General features: G+C 34.5%; 1 protein-coding gene across 2 annotated transcripts in view; it reads left to right on the top strand.

The window, feature by feature from the left end:
• The window catches only part of ATP8A (ATPase phospholipid transporting 8A1), a 52,487-nt gene that overhangs the window by 13,949 nt on the left and 20,345 nt on the right, over positions 1-18,193 (top strand). For both annotated transcript variants that reach the window (XM_089238018.1, XM_089238019.1), the window contains exons 13-22: positions 355-482; positions 3,581-3,747; positions 9,057-9,114; positions 10,845-10,956; positions 11,350-11,432; positions 11,635-11,684; positions 11,785-11,854; positions 12,022-12,106; positions 14,156-14,208; positions 17,152-17,238. In XM_089238018.1, the coding sequence (XP_089094144.1) occupies positions 355-482; positions 3,581-3,747; positions 9,057-9,114; positions 10,845-10,956; positions 11,350-11,432; positions 11,635-11,684; positions 11,785-11,854; positions 12,022-12,106; positions 14,156-14,208; positions 17,152-17,238 (893 nt within the window). The remainder of the gene's footprint in view (positions 1-354; positions 483-3,580; positions 3,748-9,056; positions 9,115-10,844; positions 10,957-11,349; positions 11,433-11,634; positions 11,685-11,784; positions 11,855-12,021; positions 12,107-14,155; positions 14,209-17,151; positions 17,239-18,193) is intronic.

Genomic DNA, 18,193 nt, shown 5'->3' with positions numbered 1-18,193 from the left:
CTCCTTCTGTGTAACCCTTACATTTAGAAAAAAATAACTGGAATTAACGAATGGTATATTGAAAGTTTAATATCGAATGCAGTGAGCGACCATATGGCATGTATTTTATTTGGCAGAGTTTTTTTTTCAAACTATCACATATTTTTTTGTTCACAGTGCGTGAGATTAGTTTCTATGCGAAGGTGCTACATTAGCGTTAAAACACTGTGCATAACAGTAAAAGATTTGATTTAATTGAGCAAATAATGTTAATTTTTTTGTTTTTTCTCTGGAAGTTTGTTGAATTCTGTGAAATTTCAACTGTGTAATAGTATAAGTTTTGACTGATTAGTAATTTCTTCCTCTTTTTTATAGAACTTGGCAGCGGAAATTTTGGGTATACTTTCCTCACGTTCATCATATTATACAACAACCTCATACCCATAAGTTTGCAAGTAACCTTAGAACTTGTTCGATTTATTCAGGCCATTTTTATCAACATGGTATGTATGCTATGTGTTCAGAAATTTGCAACTGTTACTTAATGCTATCAGATGAAGCTTAATATAAATCCAGGAAAAAATTATGTTATTGAAATAAGAAATACAGTAAAAATCTTGTAGAACAGTACTCTCTGTAACAATAATCGCCTGTGTAACTATGTTACTCTTTGGTCCTGGTAAACACTCTTCTCATAGTGTTAATATATTCCATCTATACGATAAACTCCTATATAATGAAACTGTGCTTTATTTTACAACGCAGATGAGTAAAAAAAATTATAATTTATTAAAAAAAAAACAGTCAAAGTACAGTTATACAGGGTGATCCAAAAGTCATGCAACCTGTTCTAAAATATTTTATTTTTAAAATGATATGAAGAAATAAATAAAAAAAATATATCAGTTTGAATAAAACAGCACTTATGGATACAGAAACAAAATGTGTTTCAAAATGTCACAACATGTGTTCAAAATATGAGCTTTTTGCATGAATGCAAGCACATATTCTTGTTGCCAGGTTTCTGGCCACTTTTCTCACGGCGAGTGTATCTTTCAATCTCTGATTTAATGGTTTTTTTTAGTTCATCAATGGGATGGGGATTATTTTTTTATACATTTGCCTTCAGGTGTCCTACAGGAAAAAAATCAGGTGGTGACAGATCCGGTGATCTTGGTAGCCAAACAATCCTTTTAAAATAAAACGGTCTTCGAAAAATTTGTTAAGAAATGCCAATGTCTCATTAGATGTATGACAGGTTAATCCATCCTGTTGCAAAAAGAAAAGCACAAACATTCATTTTTACCCAACAGTGTGATGAATTGGAACACAATTCCACACAACATTCCTGTACAATTTGCCCTACACTGTTTCTTAAAAAAAATTGAACCCCACTATCCTATGACATGAAATTGCACACTGATTTTGATCAAATGCAGAGGCTTTGCTAGGCGTGCAGGTTTCAGCTCAGAAAATTCTGTTTTGGTTGTCAACATAACCTGTTAGATGAAACTAGGCTTCATCTGTAAAGATCAGAATCAAGATTATCTATACCATTTTCATCAAAGTCATATCAGTGAAGGATCTGATCTTTCTTACACTCTCTGAAAGTGAGTTTACCATTTTGTCATTTAGTTCACACATTGTATGCTGGCTCAGTAGAGATGGACACCCACTTCACCTGCTTTCTTCAGCATTTACAGTTTCTCGAAAATGGCACACCAATCATAAGATTATTACTCTTATTGGGCACAGAAACATTTGGGAATCCACTTTTGAACGCCTCAATAATAGCTTGAAACGAATGAATTGAAAAATATTGTTCAATCATAAAAATTCTTTGCTTCTGGCAAAAACCATCTTGGTCATACAATAAATAAAGAGCCCCACTGAGAGTATCAGTACACATGGAAAATTAAAAAAAAAATGACTTCCCACTTTGAATAGCATAGTGCTGCTGTCTAAGAAAAAACTCTGCATTTACAATCAGTAGAATTTGAGAAATTAATTATTTTGTAACGGGTTGTGCGACTTTTGGATCATCCCATTCCTTGATCTACAAGTTCCTCTTTACACAAGTAGAAAAGCAAAATAATATTTGTTAAAAATGATATGTTTCACTAGCATTTTTAACAAATATTTTTTTGCTTCATAATTAACGAGCTTGAAAATGTGGGAAAACCACATTTTATTTTGTATATAATTTTTGTACTGTGTCGTGTAATTAAATTTTATATGCATATTATTATTGTAAGAATGTGGAGCAAATCAAAAGGATTTTTGATATTTGGTATGGAAAACTTTAATTTAGGATACATATCCTTTCTTTCTTGGAAATTGAGCGCAACTCTAGTCTATCGTCATGGGCAATTTATTGCTGAGTTAGTTGTGCTGGAAGTGTGCATATGTACCTAACAGTCTGAGAGCACATCTGTTGCTATTCGTGAATTCTAGTGTTGCCATCTACTTTTAAAATTGTGAGTAAAGTGTGATGATTGAAAAATTATAATGTTGCAGATCTGTTGCTCTCTGTGGCAATACTTTTAAACAGGGAGATTGGCTTGCAGAATACATGTCCTAATCCAGTATTCTTACTGCCTACTCCTCCTAACCAGATCATGGCCTGTCGCTCTGTGTTAATGAAGAAATTTTAGCAGGGAGTCAAAAACCTAAACCATGCTTGGAAATGTGCATGTATGTGTTGCAAATTTAACGTGAAGCTTGTTTCTGTGTAATTGTTGTTATAGTGCTGCCACTTTCTGTGTCGAGACTTTTTAAAGTGTTCCTACTGCCTATAACCATTGTGCAACAGGGTTCCCAGCGACCTGGAAAGTCAGGGGAATGAAAAATCATTTGGGAAAATGTAAAATACTTGGCAGAAGTCAGGGAAACTGGCTTATATTTGATAAAAGTCAAGGAAAAGTTCTGAGAAGGGAAAAAAACCTTGATTATTGTCCTCTGATCACACTGAACTTGCAGGACTGATTTTATCTTTTTTATATACCTATTTAATATTGCAGTAAAACTTGTTTTCAATGGAATCACAAGGAGTCAAGTTTTTTCCCCGTTCCACAGGCTTCTTTTTAATAAAAGTTCAATTCTTATAAAAGTGAAGTTAAGTAATGATCTCGTGTGTGATGCATCAATTACAGAAACAGATTCTTGCTAATCTAAGGGTGGATGATGTAGAACTCACATTTGCAAGCATAGATTACGTAAAAAATTTTGGTGGAACACTTTAACATTTTGTATGATCCTTTGGCCTATTGGTTGACTAATACTCACAGTGTTTGTGTGAAATTTTGCGTTAAGGGGTAAAATTTTCCTTTCCGTTTCCATGTTAGACGGGTTCAGTTTTATCCAGGTTTTTTAATGTGTATTTTGGCATTGAAATCAAGGGACCATGATTTTTTTCCCGTTGAAAACAGGTTTCCGCTTAATACAGGTTCTGTTAAAGACAGGTTTTACTGCATATATCTGTATATTTTATATATCTTATCTTTTATATGTCGTTGCTTTTGATAGAGGATAAAAAAAGCCACTTTTGAAGTTTGTTTCTTTATAAACCACAAGCTCATTTTAATTGTTTGCTGACCACTAGGACATCAATATGTATCAAGAAGACACTGACACCCCAGCGATGGCACGAACGTCAAATCTAAACGAGGAGCTTGGTCAAGTAAAATACATTTTCTCTGACAAGACAGGAACACTAACTCAAAACGTCATGGTTTTTAAACAGAGCTCCATAGCAGGCATTAAATATGGGTGAGTGTGATTTTTATTTATTTCATCCGTCTTTTCTAAAATATCTGAATTTTTTCATAATTACCTGTAAAAAATATATATTTTCCTCTTTTCAGTGTGTAACTTTTTAAACATAGTTCGGCATAAGCAGGGTGGCAATATGGTCTGCATTTTACGGGAGTTTCCTGTGTTTTTACCATATTTTTGACCATTAATGACATTTTCATAAAAATGTCCTGTTCATCCCCCATTTTTTTTCATCCAATCTTACATGCAAAAAATGTTAAGTAAATATTATTCCATAATTTCAAAGCTAATAAATTCATAAAAAAAAAAAGAAGCTGACTCATTTGAAGAGAGCAACAATGGAAGACTTTGATGAGATAGAGCTGAATGGCATGCAGTCGCATGATCAGTGAGGAATTATGGTTCAAAGTGGCAAAAAGTGTTGACTGAAAACCATGCTGTCACTTCAAAGTAATGAAGCTATCATGAAAGTGATATTTGATTCAAAGCAAACAAAGATCAGATTGTGTAATTAAATTAAATCAAAGGTCACCTGACTAGTGGTGAGCTGGTAGGGGTGTTGCAGTTTGGTCATATAAAAGCCTCTCTTGAAAAAAGTATAATTCATGAGCATCAAGTGTGTAATACAGATTTGTCTTTTGTCAGATCTAACTACATCTTCAGTGATATCTTAACCAGTCAAGTGGCAATGACGAATATATGGGTCATAATGTTTCCAATCCTTGAGTGGTGATGACGAATATATGGGTCCAAATTTTTCCAATCCTTGAGCGGTGGTGACGTATATATGGGTCATGGAAGACCTGTTCCTTCCCCCTTGACCTATTGTAGCTTGACTGACACCTTCAACGCCTCCTAATCCTTCAAATGAATGAAGCGCTCGGTTGAACAGTACAATGAATTGGTTATAGACCATCACAATAAATACCGTCTGTACAGAATAAGGTGTGGCTTTCTTACTGGTATCTTGAAAGTAAGAATGTGCTAGATTGTTAGAATGGAATTAGGGAAGCGTGGTACAGAGAGAGAGAGAAACTGTTTATCTTTCCAAGGAGGGGAACTGTTTTTTCCCTACTTATATTCACAACATGTGAAGCTGTACGAAAAAAATTTTCTGAAAAATATTGGTTTTTTTTATTTTAATTTTTCAGTGAAATCTCGATATAACGATATTCTCGGGACCATGAAAAATATCGTTGTAGAAGGATTATTGTGCTATATCGAGAGGCAGCACTTTAATATTAGCCTGTAGGCATTGCTAAATAAGACGAAAAAATATCGTTGTAGTAGGATTCATCGTTGTATCGAGTGTCATTATAACGAAATTTCACTGTATATAAACACATAAATAAACGTATGCAATCCACTAAAATCCAACAAAAAAGTTTATTGACTGGAAGATGAAATTAAAATTAAATTTTTTTCCAGAATTTATTTTTTTTTAGAATTTATTCTGAGTTATATGCATACAGATTTAATTTGAGGCTTGCATAATATTTCATGCTATTTGTTAATACACAATAGCTGTGTTTTTTCACATGTTTTAATTATATTTTACAAATTTTTTAAATACAGTGAAACCCCGCTACAACGATAAGCGATAAATCCTTCAACAATGATATTTTTTCAAGTTTTGTGCGGAAATGTCACTACTATAATGTCAAACTGCTGCCTCTCGATATAACGATAACCAATATATATCGATATTTCTTTCTTGGTCTGCATAAATAAATATATATATATATATACACACACATAATAGCAGGGCTGCATCTAGGAGGGAGCAGGCGGGTCTCGTGCCCCGGGCGCTGGACCAGAGGGGGGGGTGCAAATTTCATTCTCAAACCTTACCTTCAACATTACAAGGGGGTGCCAAAATGCGCACTTGCAGGGGGTGGCCAAGCATCTAGTTGCGACCCTGCATAATAGTGGCGATGCCCGAAATTGGGCAGTTTGCCCAGCCAATGTCCAAATTTTGTGCTTTGACTGGCCCCCATGTATCGATTCTTATGATTTAGGGTCATCGTCACGTTGACATATTGTTTGGTGATAATTGTGACCATTTATAATTATGGTTAGTGACAGCAACTCTAACGATCAAAGGAATCGGTATATGGATATCTTAGAGATCAATATACCGATCAGAAAGACTTTTTTCTCTTTTGAAAGCAATAATAGTCTATGTGAATTGCACCCTACCAAAGAAACTAAATTTTATAAAGAAATAGCTCGTACGCTGTATACGTCAAAACCAAGACTTTCTTCATTTTAAAACGTATGTGATGTGGCCTTTTTGAAACATTGTGCTGCATGTTTAATTTGTCTTCGAAAGCAAAATCTGTTTTATCCGACATCTTAATTTCTTTTATTACACAAGAATTTTTTCTTTTTTATGTGAAATTTGAAAAAAAAAATCATAGATGTCTGTTTGTCAAAAATAATATTGAAATTGACATGTTTTCTGAGCAGCGTCAAGGCATGAAACGATCCCCCCCCCCCCAAAATACAGAATGTTTCGTTGGCATATGAAAAGGGGAGAAGGGTGTTTGGGGTTCAAGCTTTGGCCGTGATTATAGCGTTATTTTTCAGTAAAAACTTCACTCCCCCCCCCTCAGAAGAAAACAAATTTGCCCCCCCCCCTCCACCATTCTTGAGAAAATCCTGAGAACGCCTATGCTGTGTATAGGCCTACTTTTGATACACAAAGCTACTCGATATATATAGTAGCTTTCGTAATACATACAATGCATGCCAAAAAGAATGGGATGATTGTGGTCCGGATTTGAGAATATAATTCATTTTGTATAATTCTTTCATTCTCTTTAAATGATTTACAAAAAAGAAACCAAAAATTGTTTGGTGTTTATGCACTTACTAAATTAAAAGACATATTTTGTATGCTTATTGGCAAAAATGACTTAAACGCAATACATTTGTCATTTACAATCATATCAAGAAAAAATAATAACTGGCACATATTTATTCATATGGAATGTTATTATATCATCAATTAAATTTTTAATCTTTATTAAAATGCATTATTTTAATCTATTCATTTTAAGAATGTTCAGATTACTGAAAAATGTGTATCGTTCGTGCAAAATGTGTTATTCGCTTAATCATATCATTTTCCAAGCTGGTACGGATATAATGAAATTCCCGTATATTGAATACATTCGTTGCAGGGGCGTAGCCAGAAATTTTGTTCGGGGGGGGGACCAAAGTGACAGAACAATGGATCTGGCCATCTTTTTCCCTTTTTTCGGTCATTTTCTCACATTTCGGGGGGGGGGGGGACCAGACCCCCAAGTCCCCCCCCCCTCGCTACGCCCTTGATTCGTTGTTTTTTCTAACTTCGTTATAAGCGGGTACAACTGCATATGTGTGTATGTATGCGGGTTTTTTTCTTGAAATGTGTTTATAGAATTCTATGATAACACATGCAATTTATGCGAAGTGTAAAAATTCAATTATATGTGACCAACTGAATGTGACATTACATTGAGATAAACCCTAAAAAGCAGTTGTTATCGCTAATTCAATTAAAATTTTGACAAATATTCCATTTCTTTTGTTACCTTTTGTTTTTGTTTGGTCAGTATATAATCAAAGAAAGTAAATTTCATCAAAAGGAAAAAAAAATTCTGTAAGATACATCGCGTTGCTGAACATGCCACCCAGCGAAACGAGGCTGAAATAGGCTTTTGAAACTCTTGCATTTATTACGTATCCTAAATTATTAATGGCATGTATTAAATACATCATAATATTGCTTCCTTCCATATACACATAAAATTTATATATTTTATAATCTGTTAGTTTTTTATATGTGAAGTATAAATCATTTCGTGTTGTATAAATAGATTAAATAAAAACGAAGGTATTTTCCAATTCATAGCATATTTCAAATTTACTCATAAGATATAATATCGATGTTTATGTAATTAAAATCATCGACTACTGTTATTTTCAACTTTCTAGAAAATTCAAGGTACACCATATATGTATATTTTTGTGCCTTATCACACATAATGTGTGTTGCTTTCATAGATTTCCTATACTGTTTAAAACTGTGCAGCTTTTACCCTTGCGAAAAAACTATTTGATTAAACTGAAAAGTATGCATTGGGAAAGTGCATCACACTGCTCGGATAAAATGTGCTAAGATACTTTAGTGATACCGCAAAATGATAAGTCACATGCAACGTCAGCGAAAGAGCAACAAAAAAATTGCAATGAAGTGCGATTATAAAGTATTGTAACGCCATGAAACTCTACGTAGACTCAGAACAGGCTTAAATATTTTTTTCAATAAAAAAGAAAAGAAAAATTTTGTTGCGTAATCCCAATACCCTGTTATAGTGTTGCTATGCATTTAGAGAATATAAACGCTTCTTTTCACCAATAAATTAGTGAGAAAAGTACAATACACATACAGTGAAACATCGATATAACGATAGTCTGCGGACTAAGAAAAAATATCGCTATATCGAGAGGCAGCCGATTAACATTAGAGTATAGACATTTCCAAACAATACTTGAAAAATATCATTGTATCAAGTGCCATTTTAGCGAGGTTCCACAGCAATGGGAAAAATAAACTTCTAAATATGTTCTGTGACCACGACAGGGAGAAAAAAATAGCCAATACTGTAACAAAAGAACAGGTACTGAAGTTGAGTGTGTATTAGTAAAGAATAGGATCACTTAGGAATAGGTGTAGCCAACCTGTCACTTGGATTGACCCCACCAACCACGCCTTCTCTGTCGTCCTGCATGTTTGATGGGGGGGATAGCACTACTTGAGATAAAGAAGCTTCGCCACTTTACAAGTATTTTTCCGTATAACCTCACACCATTTTTCAAATAGAAATCGAAAAACCTTTCACCGCTCAACCGGTTAAATACTGTCAAATGTTGTGTGGTATGATTATATTTTTATTGTCAAAAATCATGATATAATTTCAAAACATAATTGAAATAAACTGATTCAAAAAGAGCAAAGGTGAAAGCGTAAAATAAGATGAATGATCAAAGGCCATGCGACCACATGATGAGTGGGAGCTCATTGGGGAGTAAATTGAAAGGAAAAACGTTTATTCTGTTATAATAGTTCGTTACTTCTTCAATGCTTCCATCTCCAGAAAACTTCATGCTATCAACTGCAATTGATGCTGCAAATAGTAACATATCTGTGTTCTATGAAAAATACCTGTAGCCATGACTATCACTGTCCCATTATTTTTTTTAATATAATCATATACTTTCTATTTTTCACTATATTAATTTTTTTTAACTTTTAGATCACCAGAGCAGAGTTTTGACGGCACTGATTTGCTGAGTAATTTAACTGGCAAACATGTAAGTTAACAGTTACATTAAATTTTTACCCTAAGCATAATATCTCAAACTATTACTTCCCATTATTAGACCAATCCAAAAATTAGAGCACTATTTTTATCTCTGCATGAAATGAGACCAAGAAACAGTTGAAACATATTAACATTGAATAAGGGTTCTCATTTTATGGTGAAATAGAAATATTTTGCCTGCTACTGACCCAGGAAAAACCAGTGATAAAGGCGAATAGCAAGGAAGTGTCTTGCTATTAGCCCTTATTGCTGGTTTTTCTTCTTCATTGTCTGTTAGTTCTCATTTTATTAGTAATCAGTATAATTTTTTTCTGATGGCCTGCCCCAGTTGTATGTCTGGCTTAGTTTTGATCGTTGAGCAATAGACTAATATAGATCGTTGAGCAATAGACTAATATAGATCATTGAGCAACAGACTAATATAGATTGTTGAGCAATAGACTAATATAGATTGTTGACAAAATAGACTAATATCACAGAGAGCAATCCGTCCTACAACATTTAAAATTGAGGCATAATATGAAACAGGCAAAATTAAACATGATGTTGTTTTCAAAATTAGACAGCACTACAAATAACAAGCATTCCTCAAAAACTCACATTAGGGGCACAGCACATTCCAACATTGGCGTACGCAAAGGGAGGGTGTGGGGTTCTAACCCCCCTTGAAGCCAAGATATGTTATTTTGCAGGAAAAAATTTAACCCCCCCCCCCCCACTTAAGAAGAAAAAAAAATTGAAAATTCCCCCTGAGAAAATTCTGCGTATGCCTATGCATTCCAACATACTCTGTTCATTAGACTTTCTTTCAACTCCGGTCTAGATTTGTTAGGCTGTCAGAGAAATTCATTTCACTCTCAGAGGAATATTTACAAGGTACGTATATGGTTTAGTAGCAGTATAATAATCCAAAAGAAGGACTGTGTATTTTTAGTTGCAAAAGCCGGAAAAATTTGTATTACATCTTTGACTACAAACATTACCCCCCTACCAGGTAGTCACAAAACATATCAAGCATAGAAAGCACACATTTGTTTTTAGTATCTATCAAACTTTTTAGGGAAATCTATTATGCACCACAAATTTAATAAAAACTTGAATGATCTAGAACAAGGGTGGCCAATGGCTGGCTGCATGCGGTCCACAAGGTAATTTTGTGCTGCCCTCACAACTAGGTAAAAATACTGTATATTATCTGAATTTATGATCATAATTTTGAGCTATTCATTCTGACCACAGAGTTCCTGATTAAAAGTTATTTACATTCATTTATTTGTGGAGACAAAAATGATTTACTACGTCTCACCAAAAAGTGCCTTTTCAACACAAATTACTCTTGAAGTTTGTGATAGGAATTTTTTTTTCTATTTCTCTCCACCACCTCATTGGGCAAGTTGCTTATTGGTAGCCTCTGTATTTGTAGCTAAATGCATATTTAGTGTTCTGCTCACTGTGATAAAACTTTATCGAAGTGGATGCCAACTCTTTCACCTGCTTATATCTATTCCTTGAGACAGAGTGGTGGGTCATGATCTGGTGAGGAATAGGAGGATGCCAACTCTCACAATGGCACCTTTTGCAATGACGTTTTTGAAAAGGGATTTGTTTTTCTGGAGGACTTGAAAAACTGTTTCACAACTTTGTATTCTTGTATTGTCTGTGTTTGGCAAAAAAAGTTGATTTTAATTATACGTGCACTTTTCTTTTTTTTTGTTTCAGCCCACATCTATTTTTATCAAAGAGTTTATGACTTTAATGGCTGTTTGTCATACAGTTGTACCTGAACATGATCTGCAGACTGATGAACTGTATTATCAGGCAGCATCTCCAGGTGAGAAAATGAATAAAACATTTTTTTTTTTTTTGTTCAAAATGAAATTTTACTTTTTCAGAAACAATGATAATTTTAGACAATTTTTTTAATTCTTTTTTTTGGGTTTAATTTTTGACATGCTCATGAAAACCACATAAAATTTGTCATGCAATTACATAGCAAACCTACTAATACGTGAATTTAAATTGTTATTAAATTCCCCCACTTAAATTGATGTAAGTCTAGAATCTGAATCCCTGATTTCTGTCTATAAACAAATCAGTGTTACAATATTTATGCAAGAAAGAGAAAATAAATCGTAGGTGTTTTTCAGGTAATTCATTGATGAAAATAAGAATTTTTTGATACAGATTCTTGACTTATTAACTTTTAAATGATTTGATAATTTAGATGAAGGAGCTCTAGTCAAGGCAGCAAAACAACTAGGATTCGTGTTTACAACTCGGACACCTACATACATAATCGTAAATGCGGTAAGCATAATTTTTTTTTCTTGATATCTTTAGTTCAGTTTGTCAAACTCATTTCATAGATCATAAATTACAGCAGTTTCAGTTTATAGAATTCTCCTAGTCAGTCGAAACTATTTGAAGTAAAATCTAATGTTATGTATAATAGTTTTCATTATAAAGAAATGAATAATATTATTTGTTGGTATATCCCACTTTTTTGTAGTTGGGTCAAGAAGAGAAATATGAAGTTCTCAATGTGTTAGAATTCACAAGGTATGTCTTTATAGTATTGCTTTAGCTGTTGTTGAAATTAGATAGTTGAAATTTTATTTAAAATGTTATTTTTCAAATCTTATTTTATCTTTTCTTCTAGTGATCGGAAAAGGATGTCAGTCATAGTGAAGTCTCCAAATGGCCGAATAAAATTGTATTGCAAAGGAGCTGTAAATATATAGATGTTATACATCATTTTATATTCTAAATGATTGGTATTCAAATGAATGATGTCTTTGTGAGGGTTTTCACTGAATTTATATAGTTAAATCAAATATTATTTATATTTTCCTTCATGAATGTTTGATTTAATTCCATTCCTTAAAATTTACTTTAGGATACTGTCATTTATGAACGGTTGAGTGATCATCAGCAATTTAAAGAAATAACTTTGGAACACTTGAAGGAATTTGCAAGTGCAGGTAAAGAAATTTTCTGTGAATAATGTATTCAGATTTTCAAAAAGCTGTCAGATATACTTGATATATGTGTAAATTGTGGTATTTGTTATAGTGTATCGATATAGCATCAGATAAGTTTCAGCTGTTTTCTGGTGTTTATTGCTCTTCATTTGAAATGAAATGCAGACGAAATTTTCCTCATGGTTTCAAGTACCAGTAATAAACAGTAGTACTATTTTAATTAATTATTTAAGTAGTCAAACTATGAAATTAAAATTACATGTTTTGAAATCTCAAATAGTGTGCCGCAGAAAAGTTTGACTGTAGATTTAAGTGTACCACAAGACAAAAAAGGTGGAAAAACACTGCTGTAGAGCAAAATGTTTTCACAGCCAGCATTCTGATTTCCTTTATCCTCTTTTTGTTCTGAAATCATAGCTGCCAAGTCTCCCGAATTTTAGTTCATCACTCGACCTCCCGAAAAGTTCTTAAATCTCCCGAATTTTTAAAAAAATCCCTAATTGTCCCTAAACATTCCCTACTTCATTAAAAAAAATCCCCGCTTATGAAAACAATCTCTAAGGAATTTCTTTTGGGGCATGAAGACTTTTGTCCCCCTTTTGAAATGACGCCACACGTCGTAAATGGGGAAATTCCCTTTTTCAGGAAGTTTTACAAACCCTCTGATGGTAACAAGAAAGTTGTTTGTCTTATCGCGCAGGGAAATGGCTTAGCAGCTAATAGTCCTGGATAATAATTGAAGATTATAGTGACGCTCATATGGTCAAAATTTCTTTTGTTGCAGTTACGTACGTGCGATATAACAAAACACGAATACTGATAAGCAAAAACATATTTAATCAATTTTAAAGATACTTATTCCGATGAATTTCCTTTCATCAAATGTTCCAGAAGAGGGCAGACTTTTCGTTTTTGTACAAGTTGTGTTACGGACATGAACATTGGTCATGGAAAGACTGCCATCATCACTCGTGAAATGAAAAAAAATCAAGCAAGTGCCTTAGTCAGTGTTCTTCAAAAATTGACGCTTTTTTCCTTCACCTTCCGATGATTTTGGGGTCATTCGCGCACAATGTTTGTTCGCAGCGTTTCTGATTGAACACAATATTTATTTTTACATCACTGAAGTTTTGGCCTCCAATTTCACTTGTTTTTCGCGTAGGAATTTTATTCCCAAGGGTTTAACTTCCATGTTTGTAAAATCCCTATTTTAATTTGACTTAAGTTTTTGAGTAGGGATTTTATTCCCTATGCTTTAACTTTTATGTTTGGAAAATCCCTATTTTATTTGGAAAATCCCTATTTTATTTGGAAAATCCCTATTTTATTTGGAAAATCCCTATTGGGATTTTTGTATCTATTACGGAGTATATATTGTATCTATTATGGCTATTGTATTTATTACGGAGTGGTTTAAGCATAAAATACGGGTTTGCGCGAAAATCTCCAGAATTTTCATTTTCAAAAGTTGGCAGCTATGTGAAATTATTAGGTCTTTTCAAACTAGTGCAGAGCATCATTTTAGTACTTCTATTTACAAAGCCACAGTTCATAGTATTGCTTGGATTTAAAAATATTAAAAAATTTTTTATAAATTCATTTAGAAAATCTTTTTTTTGTGATAGAAACAATATGTTTTGGAAAATTGAAAGTGTTTTGCACAATTGTTCACAAAACCTCATTTTGATAGCAAATGGAAATTCAAGTGAGATGTTCAAACAAAGATCAATTATAATTAATGTGGGGTTTGTCTAGGTCTTCTTGGTTGAGGATAAACCTCCCACAGAGACATGAAATTATTTTTAATTGATTTTATTTCAAACCACACGCAACAGAGAAATCAAAAACCATGTGGCTAGTGCCACCTTCCCCACCTACACACATATCAACTTCTTTCCTGTTTGACACTTTTGCTGTAGCGCCATCTATCTGTTATCATCAAAGTTTTTAGCTAAAGCAAATCCCCTACAGGGATTTTCGTAGTGTAATATTATAATCATTGACATGATCTTCAATATAATAATTTAATGTTTCAAATTTTCATATCAGGTTTTCGAACACTTTGTTGTGCTGTTGCAGAAATTTCGCCAGATGTTTACTATGTAAGTTAATTTGAATTTATGTATTTTGATTCCTTTTTCTTTTTTATTCATTTTATTTTATTTCGAATTAGTTGAGAACTTACTTAAAAAAATTATTTAGATATATGATGTGAGACACTCTCTTATTTCATGTTTCTACACTGGTGTAAGAAATTAAGAGAATTTGCAGACTTGGTCGATTATCTGTAGAACTACTGTACCGATTTTAATGAAATTTGATATGTACATACATTGATACAATACAAAACAAATAACCATTCAATAATTGTAATACACATGCATGATCATGCGTAACACTTGTTGGAGTCGAAAGGTATGAAACAGTGGTTGCAGAATAAACAAAAAAATGGGTTAATAGGGGGTATGGTCCCCTCTTACAGATATACAGGTCTCGCAGCGTAATTTCATACTTGAAATAAGGCAGTTTATCATTTCCTGTGGCAATTGGTTCCACTCGTTCAGCAACGCTGTTTTCATTCCCTGGATGGTTCCCGGAGGGGGGTTGCGAGTTGCAATTGCCCTCCCCAGAGCGTCCCAGACATGCTCTATAGGGTTAAGGTCTGGAGATCTGGCTGGCCAATCCATCCGGCGAATATCCTCACTCTCTAGAAAATCGTCGAGCAGAAGAGCTCTATGTGGCCTCGCGTTATCGTCCATTAAAATGAACTCAGGGCCAACTGCACCCCTGAAAAGGCGAACAAAGGGCTCCAAGACCTCATCTCTATACCTCACACCAGTCACAGTGCCTCTTTCAAAGACATGGAGAGGTTTGCAGCCATCCAACATGATGCCTGCCCAGACCATTAAACCTCCTCCACCATAATGGTCGATTTCGCGGACATTGGAGGGTAGGTAGCGGGTTCCTGTTCTCTCCATATGAACGTACGGCGAGAATCTGTGTTTAGGCTGAACCGGGACTCATCAGTGAAGAGAACGGTTGCCCATTGATCCATACTCCAATCTCTATGCTCTCTGCACCATGATAAACGGATTCTCCTGTCGGTAGAAGTGAGCGGGATGCAAACAGCAGGTCTTCTTGCAAACAACCCTCTCTCATGAAGTCTTTTGGAAACAGTCACCCTTGATACACGGGTTCCTGTGGCTGCATACAAGTCACGAGAGAGCTGAGAAGCTGTAGCACTCCTGTTACGCCTCGCTATAATCGACAAATGGCGATCTTCTCTGGCTGTCGTGGCTCTTGCCCAGGCTTTCTCTCGAAACGGTATCCTGAAACTGTTTCCATAAGTTACACACGATGCTGGGCGTTAAATTGAACTCTCTACAAATCTGGACTTGAGATTGGCCTGCTTCTAGCCTCCCCACAATTCGCCACCTCATTCCATCATCTAAACATTGGTGGTTACTCATTTTTACTGTCACAATTTGAAATTAACTGATTGCTGCAAAATAACACCAAAAAATTCGCAGAGATGTGCTAGCGAACGAAATGCATCTTAACTTACGCGCGCTTATAAAGCCTGTTTCTCTACTGGCTCCGCCTACACACACGTGTACGCTTACGTATTTGACGTACAAGATTTGCATTTTTGTCTAGAAGCAGTGGTTTTACATTGAGTTCAGTTCTTTTCATGAAATTCGATAAAATATGCAAATTCTCCTAATTTATTTCACCAGTGTATATACAGCATATGGTCACTAAGTCTACCGGAAAACTATACATTTGTGTTTTATGGGAACATGAAACCTTTTGAGTACAAATCATCAATCATCTTTAAAATTTTCATAAATTTCTATTTTGTGAATTTTTAAAGATAAATAGTGAAAGAAAAAAATTTAGTTTGCGGCTATGTATTAACCCTTACAGTGACAATCCTGAGATATTTTGGGTTCTTAAAACTCTTCTCATGTTGGCAAGCCCAGATACCATTGTAGATTTTCTTCTCCTGATAACATGTTTTCCTTTCTCCCCTCCCCTTCATCCTGTCAATCAACTGCAAGTGATCGGAGTCAGGTTCTGTTCAAAGTCTGATAACAGAAGGGGGAGTGAAAGGAAGTTTTTCCTTTGAAAGGATGACATCACTCTCCGCTATCCATACAAGGTTTTAAACAACCGGCTGTTGCGAAAATGAATTTTTGGAAAGAGAAAATTCAACTGCCTTTGCAGGGAATCGAACCCAGGTCCTTTCACTTTCCTGGTGAATTCCGTAGACCACTAGACTACAAAGGCAACAAATCTCTCAATCTTTCCTTGGAGCTCGTGTGCACTGAACAGGACCATACATGGATGGCCGGACCTGGTTCAAGCCAAGCTCGAAACTGCTGATGCTGCCACCAGATGGCAACTCATGAAATGATGACGTCACTCTAGTTGTGAGCTTAGCCTGAGTCAGGTCCGCCCGTCCATGTACGGTCCTGTTCAGTACACACAAGCTCCAAGGAAAGAAGATTGAGAGATTCATTACCTTTGTAGTCTTGTGGTTTAGGGCGTTCACCCAGAAAGTGAAAGGACGTTGGTTCGATTCCCTGCAAAGGCAGTTGAATTTTCTCTTTCCAAAAATTCATCTTCGCAACAGCCAGTTGTTAAAATTTTGTTTTCCCTTTCTCTTTGAGGTTTTATACAACTATGCTTACAGCATAAATAACAGAAAACAATCGTTTTTTCCCTGTTCTTGTTTTTTTATTACTATTATTTTGTGTTGGAGGAGAAGCATTTATCAGTGCATGAGATCAGAAAAAAAACATTCTTGAAAATAGGTGGCAATTTCTAGAAGGTTTAGCGATTTTCACTGTAGCAGTTATAACGCAGATCAAGAAAATTTTAAAAAAACGCTTAAAGGGTTAATTGATTACAAATTTTAATACCTTTTTAAACTATTTTGTTTCATTTTTTACTCTTCTGATTTAATTTTCCTCCTATAATTTTTATAGAAAAGTATTGCAGTCAAGCAGAACTGTAATGTATTACACCTCCTTCATTTTTAGGAATGGAAAGATACCTATCACAAAGCAAGCACTGCATTGCAACACAGGGAAAGAAAAGTGCAAGATGCTGCCCAATTAATTGAAACTGTATGTGTTTGATCTAGTATTAGTTTTCATGAAAGTTTGTCTCTGTAGTTCTTCAGGTGATATGTACAATCAAGCTTTGTTATAACAAACTTCAAGGGATGGGAAATTTAGCTCAGTTTTATTGTAGAGCTCGCTATGTCTGATCTAGTAAGGGAGCATCCCATGGGATAATACCAAAAATTTTTTTTATTATATCTGAAAGTTCAGTAACAAGTACAATTGAAATCTCAAACTTGTAAGAGACCCTAAAATTTCTTGTTCAAAAATATAGTGAAACCTTGGTATAACGACACTTTGCAGACCAAGAAAAAAATGTTTTAGATAGGTTATCGTTATATCAAGAGGTAGCAGTCACCACGATATGCTGTTGTTTCGTCTCTTATGAATTGGCATTATTAGTACAGTAAAACCTCTCTTTTACAGACTTAAATGGGCCAAAACAATTTGTCCATAAAAGAAGGGTCAAGTGTTTCAACTGCATACTTTTTTTTATAGAATGGGAAATTATTTGGCTGTAAAAAAGGATTATTATTTTGAATGCATCTGAGGGGTAGCCATTAAGAGGGGCCACTATACCATCATAAAATACATTTATAAGTATTCATTTGCAACAAAAAATTATTGATTGGTTGATCAGTAAAATTCAGTTAGTTGCTTCTAGCTGTAAAGTGGTTTATGGCATAGCACTTTTGTGTACTATACAGACTGTAGCTTCACAGCAACTTCATTAACACTCTCCGAGGGTAAATAGTGCAAAGCACTGATTCCATTAAACACCCTCAAAAGAGCAGAAACTGGTTAAGAATTTTAGAATAAATTGAAGGTGATTTTAAGCAAAATATAAAATATAGTGTTCTAGCAGTTTGAAAATTTCCTAAAAATATCGTTATGGAGAGATTTATCGTAATAAAGGATGTAGTAAAGGATCGTAAGTAAAGTAAAGGTATCGCAGGTA

The sequence above is a fragment of the Pholcus phalangioides genome, unplaced genomic scaffold, assembly GCF_987345545.1.
Source record: "Pholcus phalangioides strain wild (caught in Gottingen) unplaced genomic scaffold, Ppha-v1.0 ptg000010l_1, whole genome shotgun sequence".
NCBI lineage: Eukaryota > Metazoa > Arthropoda > Arachnida > Araneae > Pholcidae > Pholcus > Pholcus phalangioides.
Note: the sequence above shows the minus strand (reverse complement) of the source record. Positions and strands in the feature narration are given on the sequence as shown.